Source organism: Marmota flaviventris, chromosome 6 (assembly GCF_047511675.1).
Source record: "Marmota flaviventris isolate mMarFla1 chromosome 6, mMarFla1.hap1, whole genome shotgun sequence".
NCBI lineage: Eukaryota > Metazoa > Chordata > Mammalia > Rodentia > Sciuridae > Marmota > Marmota flaviventris.
The window spans coordinates 60,691,695-60,714,079 of record NC_092503.1 but is presented as its reverse complement, the minus strand read 5'-3'; the positions used below and the strand labels follow the sequence as shown (position 1 = coordinate 60,714,079).

General features: G+C 32.9%; 1 protein-coding gene and 1 non-coding gene across 4 annotated transcripts in view; one reads left to right on the top strand and one right to left on the bottom strand.

Moving 5' to 3' along the window:
* Window positions 1-22,385, top strand: part of Grik2 (glutamate ionotropic receptor kainate type subunit 2) — a 677,012-nt gene that overhangs the window by 418,241 nt on the left and 236,386 nt on the right. For all 3 annotated transcript variants that reach the window (XM_027928184.2, XM_027928185.2, XM_027928187.2), the window contains exon 10: window positions 10,645-10,851. In XM_027928184.2, coding sequence (XP_027783985.1) covers window positions 10,645-10,851 — 207 coding nt within the window. The remainder of the gene's footprint in view (window positions 1-10,644; window positions 10,852-22,385) is intronic.
* Window positions 11,158-11,229, bottom strand: Trnae-cuc (transfer RNA glutamic acid (anticodon CUC)). The gene has a single exon. It is a non-coding gene; the product is annotated as a tRNA-Glu (tRNA).

Here is a 22,385-nt window from a genome sequence, read left to right as displayed (position 1 = left end):
TTTTTTATTACTTGTTCAAAACATTACAAAGCTCTTGACATATCATATTTCATACATTTGATTCAAGTGGCTTATGAACTCCCATTTTTACCCCATATACAGATTGCAGAAAAAGGGCTTTCTAACACATTCATTGACTTATTTCTCTTATGAGCTACCATTCCTCTTTTTCAGGCTATGTACCACTAAATTTTTTTCTGTATATATTATCAATTAATTTTTCTTGAAATATATTCTTCTCTCCATTTATCTAATTTGTAATCATTTTACTGTCTCTTTTTTTTCTGATAGCATTTACTCTGGGATAGTTTATCTGATGACCTTGAGATAGTTTTATTTTTTGTTCTCTGGAATAGAATGCTAGGGGTGACACCCTTGGTGCATTCTATCAGAATCACTGAGGGTAGATCCTAGATTTCAATATTCTCATTTTTAATATGATGTATTTTTATATGATGTTTTTATTTATATGATGTATTCCTCAGACACTTATATGAAACCTTTATTATTAGTTTAATTTTTTTTTCCATGTAAATTTCCTATTCCCAACTAGATAAAAAGTTACGCGAGAAAAGTAATTCTGTTGTAAAGCAGAATATTCTCTTCAAATGATAGCTACTCAATAAACTTTTTAAAAATTTTATTGATTACCAAGGGTAGTAGCTGAAATTTAATCCTCATTGACCTGGATGCTGTTATACATGCATATTCAGGAACATTGAAGGGTTGGTTTGCCATATCTGATAACTTTGAGTGCAATGAGGGTAGAAGGCCAGACAGTAGGTTTTATTCTAGTAAATTTTTTTTTAATCAGTACGTTTCTACCCTTTGTGGACATACAGAATTCACCTATAGGATGGCGAGCATTGAATGCTTCTTTCTAAGACCAGGGAGGCTCTAAGCTCAAATTGTTACTGAATTAAAACTAAACAAAACAAAGCAAAATTTAATGATTAAAAACTCTACTTTGAGTCATTTGACAAAACATATTCAATCTCATTTCATATACAAAAATTGGTGTTGGATAGAAGCATAAAATGATCTGAGGAAAAAGAATGCCATTCTAAGCAGGAAATGAGTTCAAAGAATGATGTTCAACAGAAATTATATCCAGATAGCTTTTCAGAAGTTGTAGGAATAAGTGTTTCCTAACTTAGGCTTTCATGATTTTGTACTCCCCCCCAACACCCCCCCACTTTTCTTTTGCTCCATACACTTTTTCTAAGTATTTTTTTTGACAGTGTTTTTCACATGTCATACAGAGCTAGGTATACTTTCCAACATTCACATGAATCATTTTCTCTAAAATATTACTATATTCTCTACTTCTTTAACTCAGTAGTTCTTTTCCCTGACTGCTATCCCCCCTCCATTACCAATGAAAATAAGGAGTCTTTTAAATAAAAAGCAATTATTAAGGATTTCAATAGGGACCAGCAGAGCATAAAACATTGCTATTCTCAACTATTGATCCTTTGAACTGTTGGGCCCTGTACCACCTCCCAGGTTACACATCCCTGATGCTGGCCCAAGTGCACATTAAATCCACCTTTTTTGTTTATTTGTTTTTCTCTAAAAAATGATGCTAGGGGTGACACCCTTGATTCATTTGATCAGAATCACTAGGGGTAGATCCTAGATTTCAATATTCTCATTGTATTTAATTGTTTAAAAAAGATCATTTAAAAATTTCAATGTACAGCTAGAACTAAGAGCTGAATTTATAAGCTTTTTCCTTGTGGCTGTATTATACTTTTTATTTTTTGCCCTAGACTATTATGCTTCTTAAGCATAGGATATCATGACTTATTAGTCCTTTCATCTTTATGACATGGAACAATGCCTGGAACATTTTGTAAATCTAGTAAATGTTTTTTAATGAATGAATGAATTACTAGATAGATAAGATAGATATCCAATTTTTCACTTTATAGGGAATAATCAAAGAGAAAAGAAAGTAAAGACAGACTTATTGGATGATAATTTGAAATTTAAAATCAAAAGCATGTTCTTATAAGAAAATGGAAAGAGTTAAAATAAGAGATTTGAAAAATTATGTCTAAATTTATTAATTTTCTTAAATAAAGTTATTGAATCATACAATAGCCACCACAAATCTATTCTTAGAGGGAAATTATATTTTATTTGTACTATTAGACATTTAACTTTCAGGATTGAGAAAAAGCAAGAATAAGTAAAACATGGGAGAGTTTTCAGACAGAATTAAGGGAAATAATTATTTCATAATTATTTGAAAAATAGGTGTAAATTTGTGTTGGAAGACTCCTTCTAGAAATACTCTACAGTTTGTGAATGAGACTAGGGTTGGAAAACAGTGCACTGCTGTTAGCAGTGGTTTTGTCTGATCAAATTAATAGAATAAATATAATTTTCCATAACACAAATATCATTCTAGGTGTTAGGTGTTGGCTAGTTTTACATAGTTAGCTTGGATTTAAATATAGCATAAAAGTTTTTTCTTAAACAATTATGCTCAGGACTTACACTCAGCATGTTCTTTTGTTTATAAAAGAATAGCTCGTAATTGTACTGTGTATATCATGTATTAGAGCAATTGATGGACACAGGACATATTTAAGTTTATTTTTTCTTCTTTTTTTTTTTTTTTTTGGTGAGAGGGTGGTATGAGGGATTGAACCTATGGACACTCTATAACTGAGCCACATCCCCAGCCTTATTTTTTATTTTATTTAGAAACAGGTTGCTTAGTGCCTTATTCTTGCTGAGACTGGCTTTGAACTCTCAATCCTTCTGCCTCAGCCTCCGGCTGCTGGGATTTCAGGCATGTGCCACCATGCCTGGCCATTTTTTAATTTTTTTCCTTGATAAAGTGTTTCAAAAACTAAAACCAGAGAACTAGGTTCATGATGTTTTGTTTTGTTTTGTATCAAGGTAAAATTCACATAATATAAAATTTATCATTTTAACCAGTTTAAAGCATACATGTGAATGGATTGTAGTATATTCACCTTGTTGTATGAACACTAGTAGCTAGTTTCTTATCCCAAAAGGAGACCTCTTACTAAATAAAGTTCTGTTTGTTTGTTTGTTTTCCTCATCAGAAAGCATCCCCTAGCTGAGGTAGATTTCTATTAAATTCAAAATTTATCTAAACTTTCTTGTGATCATCTTTGTCAGCTTACTCAATGCTTCTGGGGCTTTTTTTTTTTTTTTACTCTAGAAAGACAGAGCTGAGTAGTTGTGATTTTAACATCTGGAAAGTTGAAAATATTTAGACTTTAGTTTGAAGGTAAATTTTTCTGGAATCTGTATACAGACTTACATAAAATAATTGTTTTATGAATTTCTTGATGGATGTATTGGTAAATGAATGAATGAAGAAATGCACTAAAATATGCTACACTTATATATTTTAGCATGAGTTTATTAAATGGAAAGGTTTATGTGAATCTTGTTAAACTTCAAATAAAATCTTGAAGTATACAAATTTCAACCTGGTAATCTACTGATCCTTTTTGGAGTTTACAGTTTTCACTTATAAGTCATTCTTAGGGCCATTTTTATTTATAGATATGAAAGGTGATAGCCAATTAAAACCTGTAAACTTGCCAAATGAAAACATCTATTAGTATTGGAGATCATTATTATTACAAGCTGTTTCTTTCTCACCTGGCCAAATTCATACATTATGAGTACTAAATCTATTCAGAAGTTTTGTTTATTTTACCAGAGGGGTATGCCATAGTCACATATGTAAAGTGAGTTTGTACTTATTTGTTAAATAAATATTTATCTTTTTTTAACATTTCCCTTTATTCTGCTTATATTTCTTTATCAGCATTAGTAAAATTTATTGGGTATTTTTGTCATTCAATAAAATCTTTACTCCTAAAATTAAATATACCCAGAAGAATTTGACCCAATAAGGATCTTCAGTTGACCGCAATGAAACAAAAATGGCACTAGACAAGATTGGAAAGAATGTTAAAAGAAGCAACTAATCATTACTGAATTATTCTACCTAGCAAAGAAGACTTTTCAAAATTTTAGCCTTAGTGCTTGGGTGAGGGAACGATGGCAAGAGAAGACCTGGAGAAATTCAATGTATAAGGTATAAGTAGAAAGGCCAGAAAAGTTACCCTTTATTCCATCTCCTTGGTGTTGCTATAATTGATAATGTCTTATCATCATCAATCTCCTTTAAAAGGTATAATTTTACACTTTGCATTTTATTGAATACCCCATAGCAAGATGTTGAAGTCTTTTTTTGGGGGGGGGGGGCTTTCTGTTGAGATGTCAATTTTGTGGTTTTTATGAGCTGACTCCCTTCCTGGAGCCCAGCTGATTTCCATAGCACCAATGCCCTGGCTTCACGATGCCCATTCAACAACCTTTCACCTCCAACCAACTTCTTAAGTTCTTAGGCCTTCCTTGATTTCTACAGTTCATAAAACCCATTTGTTTCATTATTATTTATGATTTCATGCTCAGTTTTTTTTAAAGAGAGAGAGAGAAAAAGAGAGAGAGAGAGAGAATATCTTTTTTTTTTGTAGATGGACACAACACAATGCCTTTATTTTTTTTTTTAATGTGGTGCTGAGAATCAAACCTGGGTCAAGCCCATGCTAGGCGAGCGCTCTACCGCTGAGCCACAATCCCAGCCCTCAGTTTTGTTTTAATCTCCATAACCTTATTTTATTTTTATTGTAACCATTGTGTAGTTTTAATTTCAGCCATAAGAATGCTGTTTTTTTAAGTGTTTTGATTTTTCATCCCTTTTTATTAATTAAGGGAAAAATTAAGAGGCATTAACAATACCTTTTAAATGCTTTGAAACCTATAAGCATCTAGATTTTCAACTGGTAGTCAAAAACAAATTTTATGAAATATTTTTTTTTAGTCATAAGGGTAAATCAGAACCAGACTGGGGATGTCTGAATATATCTCTATTTTCCCACATGAATGATTTGAGGGCCACAGTGTCACATGTTCTAGAATTCATCAGAACACACACAAAAAATCAGGACTCATAGTACTCTCTCTCAAAATGACTTCTTTGGAAGTTCTACATTTCTAATAATTAGTGAAGCAACACATACAAGAAAGTAATAATATATAGTGTATAATATGTGAACATTTTAAATTCATTCCTAGGGGCTGGGGATGTGGCTCAAGCGGTAGCACGCTTGCCTGGCATGCGTGCGGCCCGGGTTCAATCCTCAGCACCACATACAAAGATGTCGTGTCCGCCGAAAACTAAAAAATAAATATTAAAAACTCTTTCTCTCTCTCTCTCTCTCTCTCTCTCTCTCTCTCTCTCTCTCTCTTTCTTTAAAAAAAAAAGAAATTGTGTAAAAAAAAAATTCATTCCTAGATTGGAAGTTTTATAAAGCTGGGGATTTTTTTGTGTTGTTTTGTTTCTCACTGTTCACTGTGGTATACCTAACCTCTACAGGAGTGCTGAAAAAAAGGAGTTCAATACAGTCTTTAATAAAAATAAATTAATCAGTTTTGTCTTAATCAGCTCTTTTGTACATAGCATGTTAAAATTAATTTATGTTGTTATGTCCCTGTGTTGTGAATAGCATGTGTAAAGCAATAATAGTTGAGGGATAACACATGAAAAAGAAAATTCGAACTATTTAGATAAGAGCAGAGAGATAATATGAGTTAAATATGTTAAAATTATTAGACACTTTATTATATTTAAATAAAACATTTTCTTCCTTTCAATCTTAAAACATATTTTACTTTCTCAGAACTTCATTTTAGGTTCATTCTGGGCCAACTCCCAGTCTAATGCAGATAAAAAATATATGAGTTATTGGTAGGTTCCTTAAACTGGGGTGGAATAGAAGAAATGCTGAAAATTCCTTATTACAGATGCCAGTAGAATGAAGTGCCTTACCTCTAGCAAATGCTGATGTGCAGATTTAAGACTATATGAGAAATCAGAAAAGTTGCCCAGGAGAGTTTTATCATATTATTCATTGAACTCAGTCTGTGATACAGTAATTGCTTCTGGTATCATTTTTCTTTTTTCTTGCATGAGGTTATTATTTATCCCTGTGCTGTGTGAAACAGAGAAAGGGAGTTTAAAGCAGAGTCATAACTTGATGTAAAACTATCTTGTGACACAGTGTAGCTAGAGATAGGAATCACAGCTGGAAAACTGTGTCTTACTTATCAGAATTAAATATGAGAAAAGTAAAGTAATACTTGACATGCTAGAGATTCATAAATACTAAAAAAGATGCACTCGGCCATGTATATTTTTCTCCCGGGAAGTTCAAAGCTATTTAAAACATATGTTTAAATTGGATTTTTTTTAGTCTCACAGGGATCAAAAATGTATTTGCTTATATCAGAAGTTTTCTTGTTTGGTTATAGATGAAGAAGATCAAATTAATAGGCAGGATGGCTAGTAGGAAAGTTGGGTTAAAAAGATTTAAATACCATAATAATTGGGACTATTTTGCTATGTTTTTATTCCTTACACACATTCATATTCCTTATATACCTCACACAGTTTTAGAAACCCTTAACTTCCATTGTATTATTTCCACTGTTAAGTCATTTTGTGTGAAAAATATGCAATACACATTTTTGAAAAAAAAAATAGAGACAATGAGATTTGATAATATGAACAGGAACATTTTGTTTAGATATTCATTTTTGTTAACTAATTCTGCTGGGCTTAATATGAGCTAATTTCAGAAATTTTAACAGTACCTCCATTTAAAAAAGATATGTTCTAATTTAGAAAAGCGATCATTTGTTATACAGAAAATGAATTTTCTGAATTACATATTGACTTCTTATTCACTTCTACAATGTTTTCTTGATTATGTTGTTCAAACAGTAATACCATTTTGTATACATTATAGCCCAGTACCTAATCCCAGTTGATTAAAAATCCCATAAAACCATACAACATATATTCAGTTATATAATGAGGAATGTAAAAATTTGCATTCATGTGAAGTTTGGAAATTATCACTGAAATACATTTAATGGAGGAAGCACAGTATGGTGGTAGGTGGTCCAGCAGTTCAAATACCTGGGTTATAGGCAGGCAGTTAACCATATGCAAGGGGAAAAAAAGATACTTAGCACTAACACTAGTCAGTTTCTCATCACTGTGACCAAAACACCTGACAAGAACAACTTAGAGGAGGAAAAGTTTATATTGACTCATGATCTCAGAGGTCTCAGCCCATGGTCAACTGATTCTATTACTCTGGGCCTAAGACTCAGGCAGTGTGTCACAGTGAAAGGGTGTGGTGAAGGAAAATAGCTCAGCTCATGGCAGCTGGGAGTCAGAGACAGTGAGAGGGATAGAAGTCTCATCAGGGATAAAATATAAACCCCATAGGTGTAACATCAGTGACTTGATTCCTCCAGCCCTAATGTACCTGCCTCTGGTTATCACCCAATATGACAGTCCTTTGAAATGATTAATCTCTGAAGCAGATGAACTACAAATTAGGTTATGGCTGTCATAATCTAATCACTTTATCTCCTGTATTAACATGGAGCTTTTGGAGTACACCTCCTATCTAAACCACAATAGCTCCTTTTCTTTCATTTTTTTTCATCTGTAAAATGAAGATAGTAATATTATTGGTTTTAAATAGCTGTTATGAAGAATAAATGAATTAAAAGTGAAGCACTTAATCTGGCACACAGTAAGTACTTGAAAAATGATAGTGCTATTGCTTAGTGCTTGGAGCTTAACAACTTGTCAATCTTTGTGCCTTTTAAAATTTTAAAAACCCATCTATTTATTTATAAATAATAAAACCAAAACCAAAGTATGAAGTAAGCATTTAATCGACTATGCCTGTGTGCTTCGTTTGATTGGCAGTCCACCAATCTGGTATCCTTAGACTTTCCCCTCTTCTGCAGGGGAATATGTTGTTTTCTCAGGTCTTTAATTTTCTTCCTATGGTTTAGGGACCTGAGGATAGATGACACTACCAAGCCTGAACCTAGCAAGGGCCTATAATTGTCTCACAAATTTTGCCTTCAAATGGAGGTTTCCTTGCCTTCCCCAGTTGACCATAGTAATTTATTGCCCTTCACTTTACTTCATTTTATTTGTGGTTTATTTGGTGCTTTTGATGTAAAGTTAACCATTATTTTGCTGGATAAATTGTTCAAGTTTAGTTCAGAAGAAATGTGTGTAAATTACTCTCACTATTCAATGTGGTAAGTGTTATGATAAAATAATTTAAAAAATTGTTGGGGAGTTCCAGAAAAAGAGACACTTGATTTTGCCTGCAATGTGAATACCCATTACAAGAGTGCTGCTTGCTTCTTTTCTTTCCAACACAACAAGGACATTTAAAGTGTGATGTACAGAAATGTGTACTCTAAATTACAGAACTAGGAGGCCAGGAAAATTAGAAAGGTAAATGTACATTAATAATCCCTGGGATCAAAAGACACTACATCTTGTCATATTTGTAATATTCTGTGTATTACTAAGAAATAAATTTCATATGTGGTCACATGCTACATAAAACTCAGACTTGATTCTAACAGTCTTTTCACCTTATATTAAGCCTAAATACCTAGCTTTGAATGCAGTTATGTTTGTGATTCTTATGTGTTTGACATAATTCCATATAAGAATCTTGCATGTATGGTTGCCTCCCAAATGAATTGATGGTGTTCAAAGCAACATAGAATAGTTGGAAAACTATGTATCAAGAGATTTTAAAAAAATGTAGATTCAAATCTCTTTATCTCTTCTTAGCTGTTCACCTCTTCATAGCTATGAGTTGAGAAATTTATTTCATCTCTCTAATCATTTAAATGACCACAAAATAGTCCTAGTAAAACTGTTTTCAAACATAGCATCCTAGGTCATTAGGGAATTACAATTAGAATAAAGAGATGTTTCATATACCATTAATAATGCCCCAAATCCATAACATTTACATTAACAAATGTTTTGAAAATCTGGAGCAATAAGAACTCTCCTTCATCACTAGTGGGAGTTCAAAATGACACAGCCACTTTGGAACAGTTTGGTAGGTTCTTGCAAAACTAAATATACTCTTAACATATGATCCAGCAATCATGCCCTTTGGTGTTTACCCAGAAGAACTGAAAATTCATTTCTACATAAAAACCAGAACACTTGGGTATGTAAAGCAGCTTTATGTATGTTTGCCAAAACTCAAAAGCAACCATTTTTTTCTTTAGTAGGTCAGTGGACAAATAAACTATAGTACGTCTAAATAATGTTATATTATTCCACACTAAAAAGAAATGAGCTATTAAGCCATGAAAGGACATTGAGGAATCATAATGCATATTATCAAGTGAAATACACTCATTTGAAAGGCTACATACTATATGATTCCATCTATTTGACATTCTGAAAAAGGCAACACTCTGGAGGTATTAAAAAGATTCATGATTTACAGGAGCCAGAGGGGAGAGAATAATGAATTGAGCAGAGCTCTAGCACAGTCAGCTATACCATGTTCCATGTGCCCACATTAAAACCTAGTTATGCTTTTTGCACTTAGGTAAACTTAAAAATTTTTATAGGGCCTATTTTGTTATAGACTCATGGAGTTAATTTTCATTCTCATGTGTTCAGCTCCCTTATTTACTGGATGTGACATTAGTCAGAGTGATGGCTATTGTCTTCTTCTTGGAACTCTACAATGTCATACAAATCTCTTTTTACTTTCTGTTTCTTTGACCTGAAATGTATCTTTTTCAGAGTTTCTCAGGGCTAGACTCCATCTCCCATATTTTAGGTTTCATCTTATCTCTTGTGTCTTCAGAAAAGACTTCGAGTTATATTAATTTTGTGTCATCTTCACTTATCTTACCAAGTACCTTTCAGTTGTTCTCCATCTTGCTGACATATTTTATGTTTTTGCACCACTTAGCATCTAAAGTTACATGTCCTATTTGTTTGAGCATGTATTATGTTTCTTTCCCTCTATTGTAATATTCATTGTTCGGTGATTCCTCTTGTAGGAGAGGGGACTGGCTCTTTAAAGTGATTTTAGATGAATGCATCAGCATTTGATAAATATTAGGTTCTTTCTCTATATTTTAAAGTAACTACCGTTTTTTCCTCTTATAATTCAATATAATAGTTGTAATAATTCATATTTTTAGGATATAATGTGATCATATATACACACATATCACTCCAATTCCAAACATGGAGTATGCAATCAATTAGTCAATTAATTTTTTCATTCATTTCATCCATAGATATCATTGAAACAATATACTAGATATTGCTTAAGTGGCATAATTCAAATTGGGATATTGTAATCATGGTGAAATTATATATTATATACTCTATATCATGTATTACATGCCACATTATATTATTTGTTATTATTAATGCAATACACGGTATTAGATAATATATCATATTTTTATTATATACCTGTGGTGGGATTTTTATAACTAAACATTCTTTTGTGAAACACAAACATTCCCTAAACCATCCAAGTATCTCCATTCTTAATATTTCAAACTATATTAAATACAATTAGAAGCTTAAGTTGACAATCATCTTAAATTAATGCAAATTTTTCTATCTTCTAGTTAGAGCTGTCATTCTGATGCTAAATTTTATGATTAATTGATATTTCCTTCCTTCATATTCAATGTTTCCAGGAAGAACCTTATGTCCTGTTTAAGAAATCTGACAAACCTCTCTATGGGAATGACCGATTTGAGGGCTACTGCATTGATCTCCTCAGAGAGTTATCTACAATCCTTGGCTTTACATATGAGATTAGACTTGTGGAGGATGGGAAATATGGAGCCCAGGATGATGCCAATGGACAGTGGAATGGAATGGTTCGTGAACTAATTGATCATGTAAGTCCCTTTTCTTATTATTTATTACTTTTGGGAGATTGTTACAAGATTTGCTTATGAGTTAATATCTACAAATACCAATAATGTATTTCAAATTCATATTTTCATAAGTTTACTCAAAGTGAATATTATTTTTATCACTACAGATAAGGAATCTAAGAAGAATATTGGCCAAAATATGTATCTTAAATTAACTTGTATTTAATGGTATAATATCTTGAGATAATTGGTCTTGTAAACTGGGATGTGAATTCCCAACAATGAATATCTCCCTCATTTTTATTTATTTATTTATTTATTTATTTATATTGGTGCTGGGGATCGAACCCAGGATCTTGTGCTTGAGAGACAAACACTCTACCAACTGAGCTATACCCCCAGCTCCTCTCCCTCATTTTTGCAATGCTAACTTCCTAAGCAATAGAGAATGAATAATGTAAGCTCTTAAATTTATGCTAAAACTTTCTTGTGCTAGAATAGAGTACTTCTTATTTTTAGAACAAAGGTAAAACAATTATATGAAAAAGTACACACACACACACACATACACATACACATACACATATATGATGAACTGAATTATTTTTCAAAAATCATACTACTGTGCAGATTTCAGTATATATATATATATATATATATATATATATATATATATATATATATATATTTGGAGAGAGAGAGAGAGAGAGAGAGAGAGAGAAACAGAGAAAAAGATACAGAGATTAGATTTTTGGTTAGCAGCCAAATATCAATTCAAATAAACCATTACCCACTTCTTTAAATCATTAGCATATCTTTAAATGATTTAGAATTTATATTTCAACTTGTGAATCCATTAGAAGATGAAGACTATTACACATGCCGTGGTGTACAAATGTAATCCCAAATATTTGAGAGCCTGAGAAGAAAGATCCCATGTTCATGAAAAGTCTGATCAAATTAGTGAGACACTGTCACAAAATAAAAATAAAAGGGCTGAGAATATAGGTTAGTTGTAAAGTTCACCTGGTTTTAATCTCCAAGGAGGAAAAGGTAAGAAAAATCCGAGAGAGAGAGAGAGAGAGAGAGAGAGAGAGAGAGAGAGAGAGAGAGAGAGAGAGAATGCGCACAACTTAGAACCCAAAACCTTAAACATGGGGAGATTGATAAAATGGATGGACAGAGGCATATGGCACTCACTTATCACAAAAAAACAAAGCAACACATGGAGAGCTGCATATAGAGGTGAGTGACTCTGGGAACACTGAAATTCAATAGTAAAAATCTGGCACAACTGCACTGCACGAGAAACAAATATACCATTACCTGCTGCATAAGGAGGGCAATCTACCCTCCATAGGGACAGAGGTGAAAGGGAAAATTACAAAACACTAAAGAGCAAATTGAAAGATGGAAATATATCCCATTTCCTGGATTGGAAAAATTTATATTTCCAAAATTTTCATACTACCCAATGTGATCTACAGATTCAGTGCAATCTTCCTCCAGATGTCAATGGTATTCGATATAGAACTAGAAAAAAATCATTCAGAAGCAAAGAAGACTCGGAATAGTGGAAGTAATCTTGAACCAAAAGAACAAAGCTGAAGACATTATAAAATCTTATTTCAAGGCAAACTACAGAGCTGTAGTATCAAAAACAGCTTTGTATTGCAACAACAACAACAACACAGACATATAGACCAATGGAACAGCATAAAGATCCCAGAAATAAATCCATACATCTCAGCCAACTGATTCTCAACAAAGGTGCCAAAAACATACATTTCACAAAGGATAGCCTTTAACAAATGACACTGCAAAAACTAGATATCTCTGTGGAGAAGATTGAAACTTGACTCTTATCTCTCACCCTGTACAAAAGTCAACTCAAAATGGATCAATGACCTTAATATAAGAGCTGAAACTCTGAAACTACCAGATGGTAGCAGAAGGAAAACATTTCAATGTATAAATACAGGCAAGAATTTTATTTTTCTGCATAGGACTTCTAAAGCATAGGGGAAAAAAGCAAAATTTGACAAATGAGATTACATCAAACTGAAAATCATCTGCACAACATAGGAAATAACAGAGGAAAAATACACCCTAGAGAACAACAACAACAAAATATTGCTCAACTATTCATCTGACAGAGGGTTAATATACAGAATATACAAAGAACTCAAAAACTCCATAACAAAAAAACAAGTAATAAATTAAAAATATAGGCAAATGATCTCAATAGACACTTCTAAAAGGGAAAAGTAGAAATGGCCAATAAATATATGGAAAATACTCCATATCATTACTCATTAGGAAAGTGCAAATCAAAACCTCATCTCACTCGAGTTACAATGGATATCATAAAAACCAACAACTCTGAAATTTAAAAAAAAATGCTGCTAAGAGTAAGGAGACAAAGGAACACTTATACACTGTGGGTTGGAATATAAATTAACATAGCCAGTGTAAAAACAGTGTTCAGTTTCCTGAAAAACTAAAAATGGAAGTACCATATGATCCAGCTATACCACTCCTGGATATATATCCAAAGGAAAGGAAGTACACATATAGAAAGAGATACCTGCTGAGCATGATGGCCCACCCCTGTAATCTTAGTAACCAGGAGGCTAATGGAGGAGGATCTGAAGTTCAAACCAGGCTCAGCAACTTTTTAGAAAGGAAGGCCCTAAGCAAATAAGAACTTGTCTCAAAATAAAACATTAAAAAGGATGGGGTATGACTCAGTGGTTAAGCACCTCTGGGTTCAATTCCTGCTACCAAAACAAAAACAGTAGACATATCTGCATGCCTACGCTTATTGTAATATAATAGCTAAAATATGGGATCAGCCTAGGAGCCTATCAATAGATTAATAGATAATGAAAATATGGCATATGCACACAATTAATTATTATTCAGTCATGATGAAGAATGAGATCCTGTCATTTTCTAGAAAATGAATGGAACTGGAAACCAACATATTAACCAAAATAAGCCAGACACAGAAAGACGTGTATTACAAGTTCTCTCTCATATTTGGAAACTTAAAAATAAATTCAACCTGAAAGTAGATGAGGGGGTTCAACGGGGTATGGGTGAAGGTGACAGCAAGAATAGAGAAAGGGTAGTTGGACATGATCAGTTCAAGATGTACCATGTATGCAAATATCACAGTGAATTGCACAAATTTGTACAGTTAATATGTACTACAACTACTACTACTAATAATAATAATAATAGAAACTTGAAATTTATATGATGCTATTAATATAGTAGTAACTATCAGAAACCTAACTGGGGCTTTTTAGGCAATAATGATAATTTATTGGTTTGCATTTTCTTGAAGTCCTGGGCAGCAAAATGGCCATGGATGTTACTCAATCTAGGATATCAGATTTTAATCTCTTTAACCTTTCATCAAAATTTAGTATTTACTTTCTCAGATTTGTTTTACTCAAGTATATACCTTCCCCAAAGTGGCAATTGCTTCCAACAATTGTACAGAAATTATCCAGGAGAAAATAAAGCACCATTACCCTAATAATTTCATAAGAGACATCAAATTGGTGTATTGGCCTGAACTAGTTTATGAACTGAATACTGAACAAACTATTCAATCCAGAGGAAAGTCTCTGGATAATCCCAGGCATATACTTAGTCAAGCAAGAACCTAGTATATAGTGTCAATTCTAGGAAAACCACATTAATTTCAAGCTGGTTGTTCCAAGGGATATGAAGGCATTTATTCCTGAATAAAGTGGAATGAAATCTGCAATGTATATTCATGAAAAAAAACCTCTGAATAAATAATATATGTGAGACTTTCACATTTAGTAAGAGCACAGAAATTATTTTTATCACAAATACCTTTATATATATATTTGTCACATGTGCTTAGTTAATGCTTTTCCTTTTGTGTGTGTGGTATGAGAGGTTATTGGGGATTGAACTCAGGAGCACTCTACCACTGAGTTATATCTGCAGCCCTTTTTATTTTTTATTTTGAGACAAGGTCTTGCTAAGTTGCCCAGACTGGTCTCAAACTTGGGATCCTTCTGCCTTAGCCTGACAAGTAGCTTGAGATTATAGGCATGAATTAAATATCCATCAATTAATGCTCTTTTAGTTGGCCTTTTTGATATATAAACTTGATTGAAATGTTCAGTTTTCTAGAGTTTTTTTCCTGTTCTTAAATTTTTCTACCTGTATATGTTTATTCAAGAAAATTTTAGAGTAGAAAATGATGGTTAAGAAATAACAATTTAGAATCATGGCACAGAAGATGATGGCTCACCCAATCGGGAAAACATAACTGAGTATTATCATCAATATTTATTTTGAAAAGTAACTTCTGAAATTGAGAACCACTGATATGATCTTCAAATTATTATTCATTTTCAAGTTATCTGTTCATTTTATTCTTCTCAGTGCATACTTGTTAATTTACCTTCTCTTTTTTCCCTTAGTAACAATACAGTCTTACTCTAACATACCCTTTTTTGTTGCCTTCCTCATATCTCAATTGGCTTAGCCTTGGCTTTTAATGTTTACTGTATGTCATATCAACCCTGAATGATGATTATAGGCAACATAGTTTTCTTTAAAAAACTTCAGTATCATTGGCATATTTGTGAAAATGCTAGTTTTAATGTGGCATAGTAACTGGTACTGTTAATCAGTTCAACTCTTTGAACTTTCCCCTGTCCTTACTTTCCTTGGACAAGGTTATTCTCTCATGGCTTAATAACCATCCTCACACTGAAGTTTCACCGTTCTGCCTATTGAGGCCTGAGCCTCACATCCTCACATTGGTATCTTTAACTGTCTCTGGTATATTCTCCTCTTAAATATTGTTTCAAGCACCTTAAAGGCAGTTAGATTCTATCCAAAGAAAAAATAAGTTGACATCTTTATGACAAGAGACAGTGTTGCTTCTTGGAGTAAGGCTCCTTGGGAGTTAGGCTCTTGCTCTCCCACAGAAACTGGGAGATAGGGATGTCTTCCTCCTTGATGACTGTATTTCAAAGAGATACTTCCCAGGTCCTTGAGAAAGGCGGTCTTCTTAAAGCTGCAAAGAGGCTTAATTAGCTTTTAAGGGATTTATATACATTTCAAAGAGAGAGGAAGAGGACTTAACAATTGCCAGTTTTCTAAGTAAGTGCTCCAAGCAAAGGGTGGGGGTTGTGTATCTTCCCTTACTTTCAACTGGGAGATTTAAGCCTCTTATTTTAATTAGTATTTGCCCTTATAGTTGCTGGTCTTTGTTATTTTAAAAACAGCTAATTTACCACCTTCTTCATTTTCATTCCTTTTTCTTGAGAGAACACTTAATTTACAGTATTTTGTATGATCTCTCAAATTCATCATGATCAAACCAGGGATAGCTCTTGTTAGTGAAAAAGAGATAAGTCTTTAGAAGGTTATTAGGAAAAAGTAAATCCCTGAGGCATTGTTAGTCCTTGATAGGAAGCCTTCCACCAAAACCACTTTTCCTCTCTCTCTTCCCTACAGACAGATCAGGGCTTCACAACATGGTATACTAGAAAGTACTGGGTAAGATACATTAAGTCCAAACCTAATTCTGCAGTATAGGTGTATGCTTTGAGCACATTGCCTTAAACTCTCTGAGCCTTAGTTTTCTCAAACTTTTATAAGAGATGATAATACATCATATTTACAATTAGGAACAATTATGAATGTGAATTTATAAATCACATGAATTCATATGAATTTCCTAATATAGTACCTGATTTATAGTAGAAACATGACTAACTCCAAATTTTGTGCCTTCTTATTTATCGTATCATTTTGCTATTGTGTTTATGAGTACTCTTGTTAAGGACTAAACTGTAAAACATCCAGACAGTATTAAAATGAGAAAGATGAGAGAATTATAATGTTATTGTTATTAATTTTTAAAGTAATCCTAGTTAATTTAATCAGTGTTAAATTTTAATGGTAAAGCTTTTTAATTGAATGCTTTGGTATTACTAGTCCCTCCTTAGTTATGGTTTTGTTTTCCATGGTTTCACTTACCAATAATGAACTACTCAAAAATATGAATGAAAAATTCAATAAGCAAGTCATAAATATGAAATTGCTTGCCAATTTTGAGTAGTGTGATGAAACCTTGCACTGTCCTGCTCTGTACTGCTGGGGACATAAATCATCCCTTGTTCCAGTGTATTTACCCTGTATAGTCTACACATTAACCACTTAGTCTTTTTTATCAGATAGATTGTGATAATATTGCAATGTTTGTGTTCAAGTAATCCTTATTTTACTTAACAATAGCCCTCAAGGACAACATTAGTAAAGCTGGCAATTATTGACCTTTGTAATATGCCCAAGAGAAATTATAAAGTGCTTTTGTTAAATAAAAAGACTAAAGTTCTTGACATATTTAGAAAAGAAAAGAAAAAAATCATAAGCTGAGGTTGCTAAGGTCTATGGTAAGAACATATATCCTGCTGGGTGCAGAGATACATGCTCACATTTGGTCCCAGCTATTTGGAAAACTGAGGTGGGAGTATTACTTGAGTCTGGAGTTCAAAGTCAATATGGGCCACAAGTTGAGAGCTTTAAAAAAACAAAGGAAAAGAAATAATAACACTAGCAACCACACACACACACAAATCTATCAGTGAAATTGTGATAAAGGTAAAAAAACTAGTGTTACTTTTGCTATTGCACTTCAAACTATAAAAGTTACGAATACAGTGCATGATAAGTGTTCAATTAAGATGGGTTATATGGTGAATTTATGTACGTATATATGTATAGGAAAAAAAAAGGATTTGGTACCACTGGGGTGTTCACTGGGGGGCAGTGGAATATATCCCCCACAAATAAAAAGGGTAATACTGTTCATCAATATTTTCCTGCCTATAGGTGACCTAAGGCTTGTGAATGGATTTTATATTAAAATTAACTAAGCATAAGTAAGCCTTAATAAAGCATCCAGGTCATTAACAATAGGCATGATAAAGAGAAAGAAAGAAAGGAAGGAAAGTAGGGAGGGGGGAAGGAAAGAAAGAGAAAGGAAGGAAGAAAGAAAAAGAAAGATAAAAAAGAATGTTTAGGGCACCACCAAAGTAGAGGCATTCATTGTTTTACATAGGAAAAAGCAAAAAAAATTGGACCTCCTTATACTTATTTTATAGTTCAGTACATTGTCAAATTTGAATTACAGGAAAGAATGAAAGTAAGTAGCTTATTTTACTTGTTCATATCCTTGAAAATCTTAATCCAGCTTTGTTCAAGTATAGTTTAAAAAAACAAAATTTGCTTGGAAACTCGTTATTGGTACATTTTGAAATGTTAATTATATGTGTCCTACTGCAGAAGAAGTAAAGGAGCAAAGTCTCTCTCTTTTTTTTCTTTATAGATGATCTTTTAAAAATATTTAAACTCTAGGTCTTTACATCATACTGGTCATTTCTTTTTTTAATTTGATAGCAACTGTTGATTTGTTTATTTGAAGTTCGTTGGCCAGCTATAAAACACCAATAATTTTTATGAGTCTTTCAGACCAATTAGTGTCTAAAGCACAATGCTATTTCACCTGATCACTTCACTGCATACATGGTCCTCTGTACTATAGTATACTTAGTAGCATCCATCTGCTTCATGTATACCAAAATAACTGGGAGATATAAATAATACTAGTGCAGAAAGTGTTCAGCATTCAACAATATTTATTGAAAGAATGACACAAATGTTCCACAACAAATGTTACTCTCAAGTCCCATTCCCCTTAGAGAATATGCCACATATTTTCCAAATGCTTTCATTTTTACATTGCCTTCCAATGAAAGTGTCTATTCAAGGACCAAGCAAAGAAATAAATAGTGCCATATCTTTCTCTCAAAATTAAAGCATCATAACATTTTATATAATATTTTATGAAGTATTTTATCAAGCCTTTTCACTCCTAAAAGCAATCTGAGCTATTGAGTATAACATAGTAGAGGTGAGAATATGGAAAATTGGTAATGCAATCATTATATTAAGTTGGGCATAAATTTTACTTGTAGCTCTGGGTTGTGCATTCCTTATAGCTAATAACTCACTTCTGGGCTCATGAGACAACTGTTGTGAGTTTGTTATTTATAAAGCCAACTGAAATTATTCATTAGCATGAAGGAAAACACCTAAGCTGCAGTAAGCTGGTGCTTATTTTGATGGGACTACGTAAAGGCAACAAGGAGGTTAAATTAGTTTCAAATCTCTGGTGGTTTTTGCCTTGGCATTGAAAAACCTCAGGAAGATTTGTGCTTGTTAACATTCATACATAAGCTAATAAATCAGGACACAAATATGGGTAGGTTAAAAATAGATTTCAGATCTGTCCTCACCTTCCAGTTTTCTACCATCAATGTAGCTCAAATGGTTGCCACCTTATTATGTGTTATGTACTTCAGGCTTTTGATACTGTCTTTAGGAATCCATGTATTCATATTCACATTTTTATTTAATCACCAATGTTTTCTCAAAGCTTTTCCTATGACAGCACCGGAGAGGTCCATTTTATAATTTCGAATACTAATGCTGGCCTCTGATATTTCTCAATGTGGTTCAGGCACTCCTTGGCTTTCTTACCATGTCACCTATTTAAAGTACATACCCATATGTCTGTGTTCAGGCCTTGTTTTATGGGCCTTATTGACCAGTCACTCCTCTGAAGAGCACATTTTATAGGACACTTGTAGAAGTTCTACTTTTGGTGTCTAATCATAGACATTCCTTATTATTTGAAATTATTTGTCCTTGTATTTTTCACATATTATAAACCTTATCTAGTGAAAACATTTTTATAATACCTTTAAGCTAATGATCTGTTGTAGGATCTCTGATCTTGTGTCATAATACTAATAAAATGTGTAAGGAAAGACTGTGTATGCATACTCTGTATATCTACAGTTATGTCTTAACTGTGCAAATTTGGATTATCTTTCTCTCAGCCTTGAGAAAGTCATAATAATATTGTAATAAGAATAATAATTGTCTTGAATGTTTCCTGTTTGCCAGGAAATACACTAAGCCTATGCAGTGCATCCATTACACGCACCGCCCCCCCCCCCCCAACACACACACACAATTTATGAGAGCAGGAGGGACTGATTGTGTAGTCTGTAGCCTTGGGAAAGCTGTTTAATCTATGGTGCAGTGAGAGGTCAGTTCTATCATATACACAGTAGAATTCTGATACTTCCTTGTAGAATGATAGTGTGGATTAAATATTAATATCTGAGAGCAGAGCAGTGCTAGACTCTTGTTTATCTTAGTCAACTCTATCAGTGGAAGAGTAGCAACAGGGATTAGATGGAGCAGAAATAAGGAAGAGGAGAAGGACAATGACAAAAAGAATAATTCAAGAGCTGTTGGACAGTGATACTGATAACTTCATAGATTGCAGGTCCTTCATGCTTCCCGATGTGAGAAGTTGCTGGCAGTGATGAATATTCTTATGGTTCAAATGTAAAATCTTTTAAAGCCTAACTATTAGTCAAAAAGCTGGAGAGAATATGAAGGCAGGGAAGGTAGAGGATGGTCAATGGGTATAATGTTACACTTAGAATGGGACAAATCAATTTTGTTGTTCTATGGCACAGGAGGATGAAATACAGTTAATGACATCTTAAAATAAAACGAACATAAAAAAGGATTTTTTAATTTACTCAACATAAAGACATTTCGGTTATGATGAAGTATATGCTAACTATTCTGATTTTATTATTACCCTATATATATGAATCAAAACATCACATTGTACTTCATAAATATGTGCAGATATTGTGTGTCAATCAAAAATAAAATAAATATAAAAACCTGCCACTTAGCCTGATGTGCAGCTGAAGAAACAGAAACAGAATTTACTTCTAATATTTGGCTGTGTAGGTGGTTTTCAAATCAGATTTGAAAAGTTGTCTCAAAAATAAGGCATGAATGTATTGCATAAGCTTGGTATATTGCCTGGCAAATAGAAAATATTCAATAATTGTAGTTATTATTCTAATTACAATTATTATTATTGCTAATATATATAAAGAAGTGACAAATGCTTATTTGGTTTTGTCTTGACTATTCAATACTATGAGTAGTTTACAGTATTACTATTGAACTATGATTAAATTTAGTACCATAGATTGCATAGATTGACTATATATATGACATTATGTTATCAAAGGGGCATATTTAGGTAATTACAATTAAGAACTGAGAGATTTTTAAAGCCACATTATCTGTCATCATTACCTCATTAGAACTAGTAAGTTTTAGATGAAAAGTTTCTTTAAAAAGTAACTCCAAGGGGAAGGGAGGGGTCATGGGGTTATTAATGATGGTGGAATGTGATAATCATTATTATCCAAAGTACAGGTATGAAGACACAAATTGGTGTGAATATTCTGTGTATACAACCAGAGATATGAAAAATTGTGCTCTATATGTGTAATAAGAATTGTGGTGCATTCCACTCTCATGTATTAAAAAAAAAAAGGTAACTCTATGAGCTGGGGATATAGCTCAGTTGGTAGAGTGCTTGCCTCACATGCACAACAGATCATGCGATATTTGCGGGTAAATGGATGGAGTTGAAGAATATAATGCTAAGTGAAGCCAACCCCAAAAAACCAAATGCCGAATGTTTTCTCTGATATAAGGATGCTGATTCATAACAGGGTTATGGGGGAGAATGGGAGAAATAGATGAACTCTAGATAGGGCAAAGGGGAGGGAGGTGATGGGAGGTGGGGTAGGGCTAGGAAAGATGGTGGAATGAGAAGGAAATCATTACCCTAAGTATATATATGAAGACACGAATGATGTGAATATATTTTATATACAACCAGAGATATGAAAAATTGTGCTCTAAGTGTGTAATATGAATTGTAATGCATTCTGGTGTCATATGTAACAAATTAGAATTAAAAAAAAGAAATATAATAACAAGGAAATAAACCTTTTACTTGACTTTAAAAAAAGTAAATCCTAAATATAAAGCTTAGTTCTTTTAGAAGTATCAAAGAACTTTACAGTTTCTATATGTTTGAAGAGATTTGTGTTTGAATATCATTTACTGTTTGAGGTTGGTAAAATAGTTCATTAGGCAATAATTCTTTTGTGAAATATTTCATTTTTAGAATTTCATGTATAGCTGAAATTTTAAAAGAAAACAAACAGTTGTACAATGGACTGTTTTTTAAAAAAAAACAGAATGAGAAAGAACTTCTTGTTTCAGATTACAAAATGATTATGGAAAAGTGAGAAGTCTTTTGGGATCTAATTCACTCATATTTTGCATAACATTTAAGAAGACCCACAATGCAATGGTTTTCCAGCTGTCTAAATGCCTCTCATTGTGCTGCCTTGGCATTTCAATTGGTATTTAACACTATCAAACCTTTTATGATTCATAAATGAGCCTTTGAAGACCTTACTACACTTTGCTTTTGCTTCCTAATTGCTCTTTTATTATACACTAAGAAGGAAATTAATTGTTTCTTTTTCAAGGAATTTAAAGTCAAATATTCCCTTTTTAGGGAATTT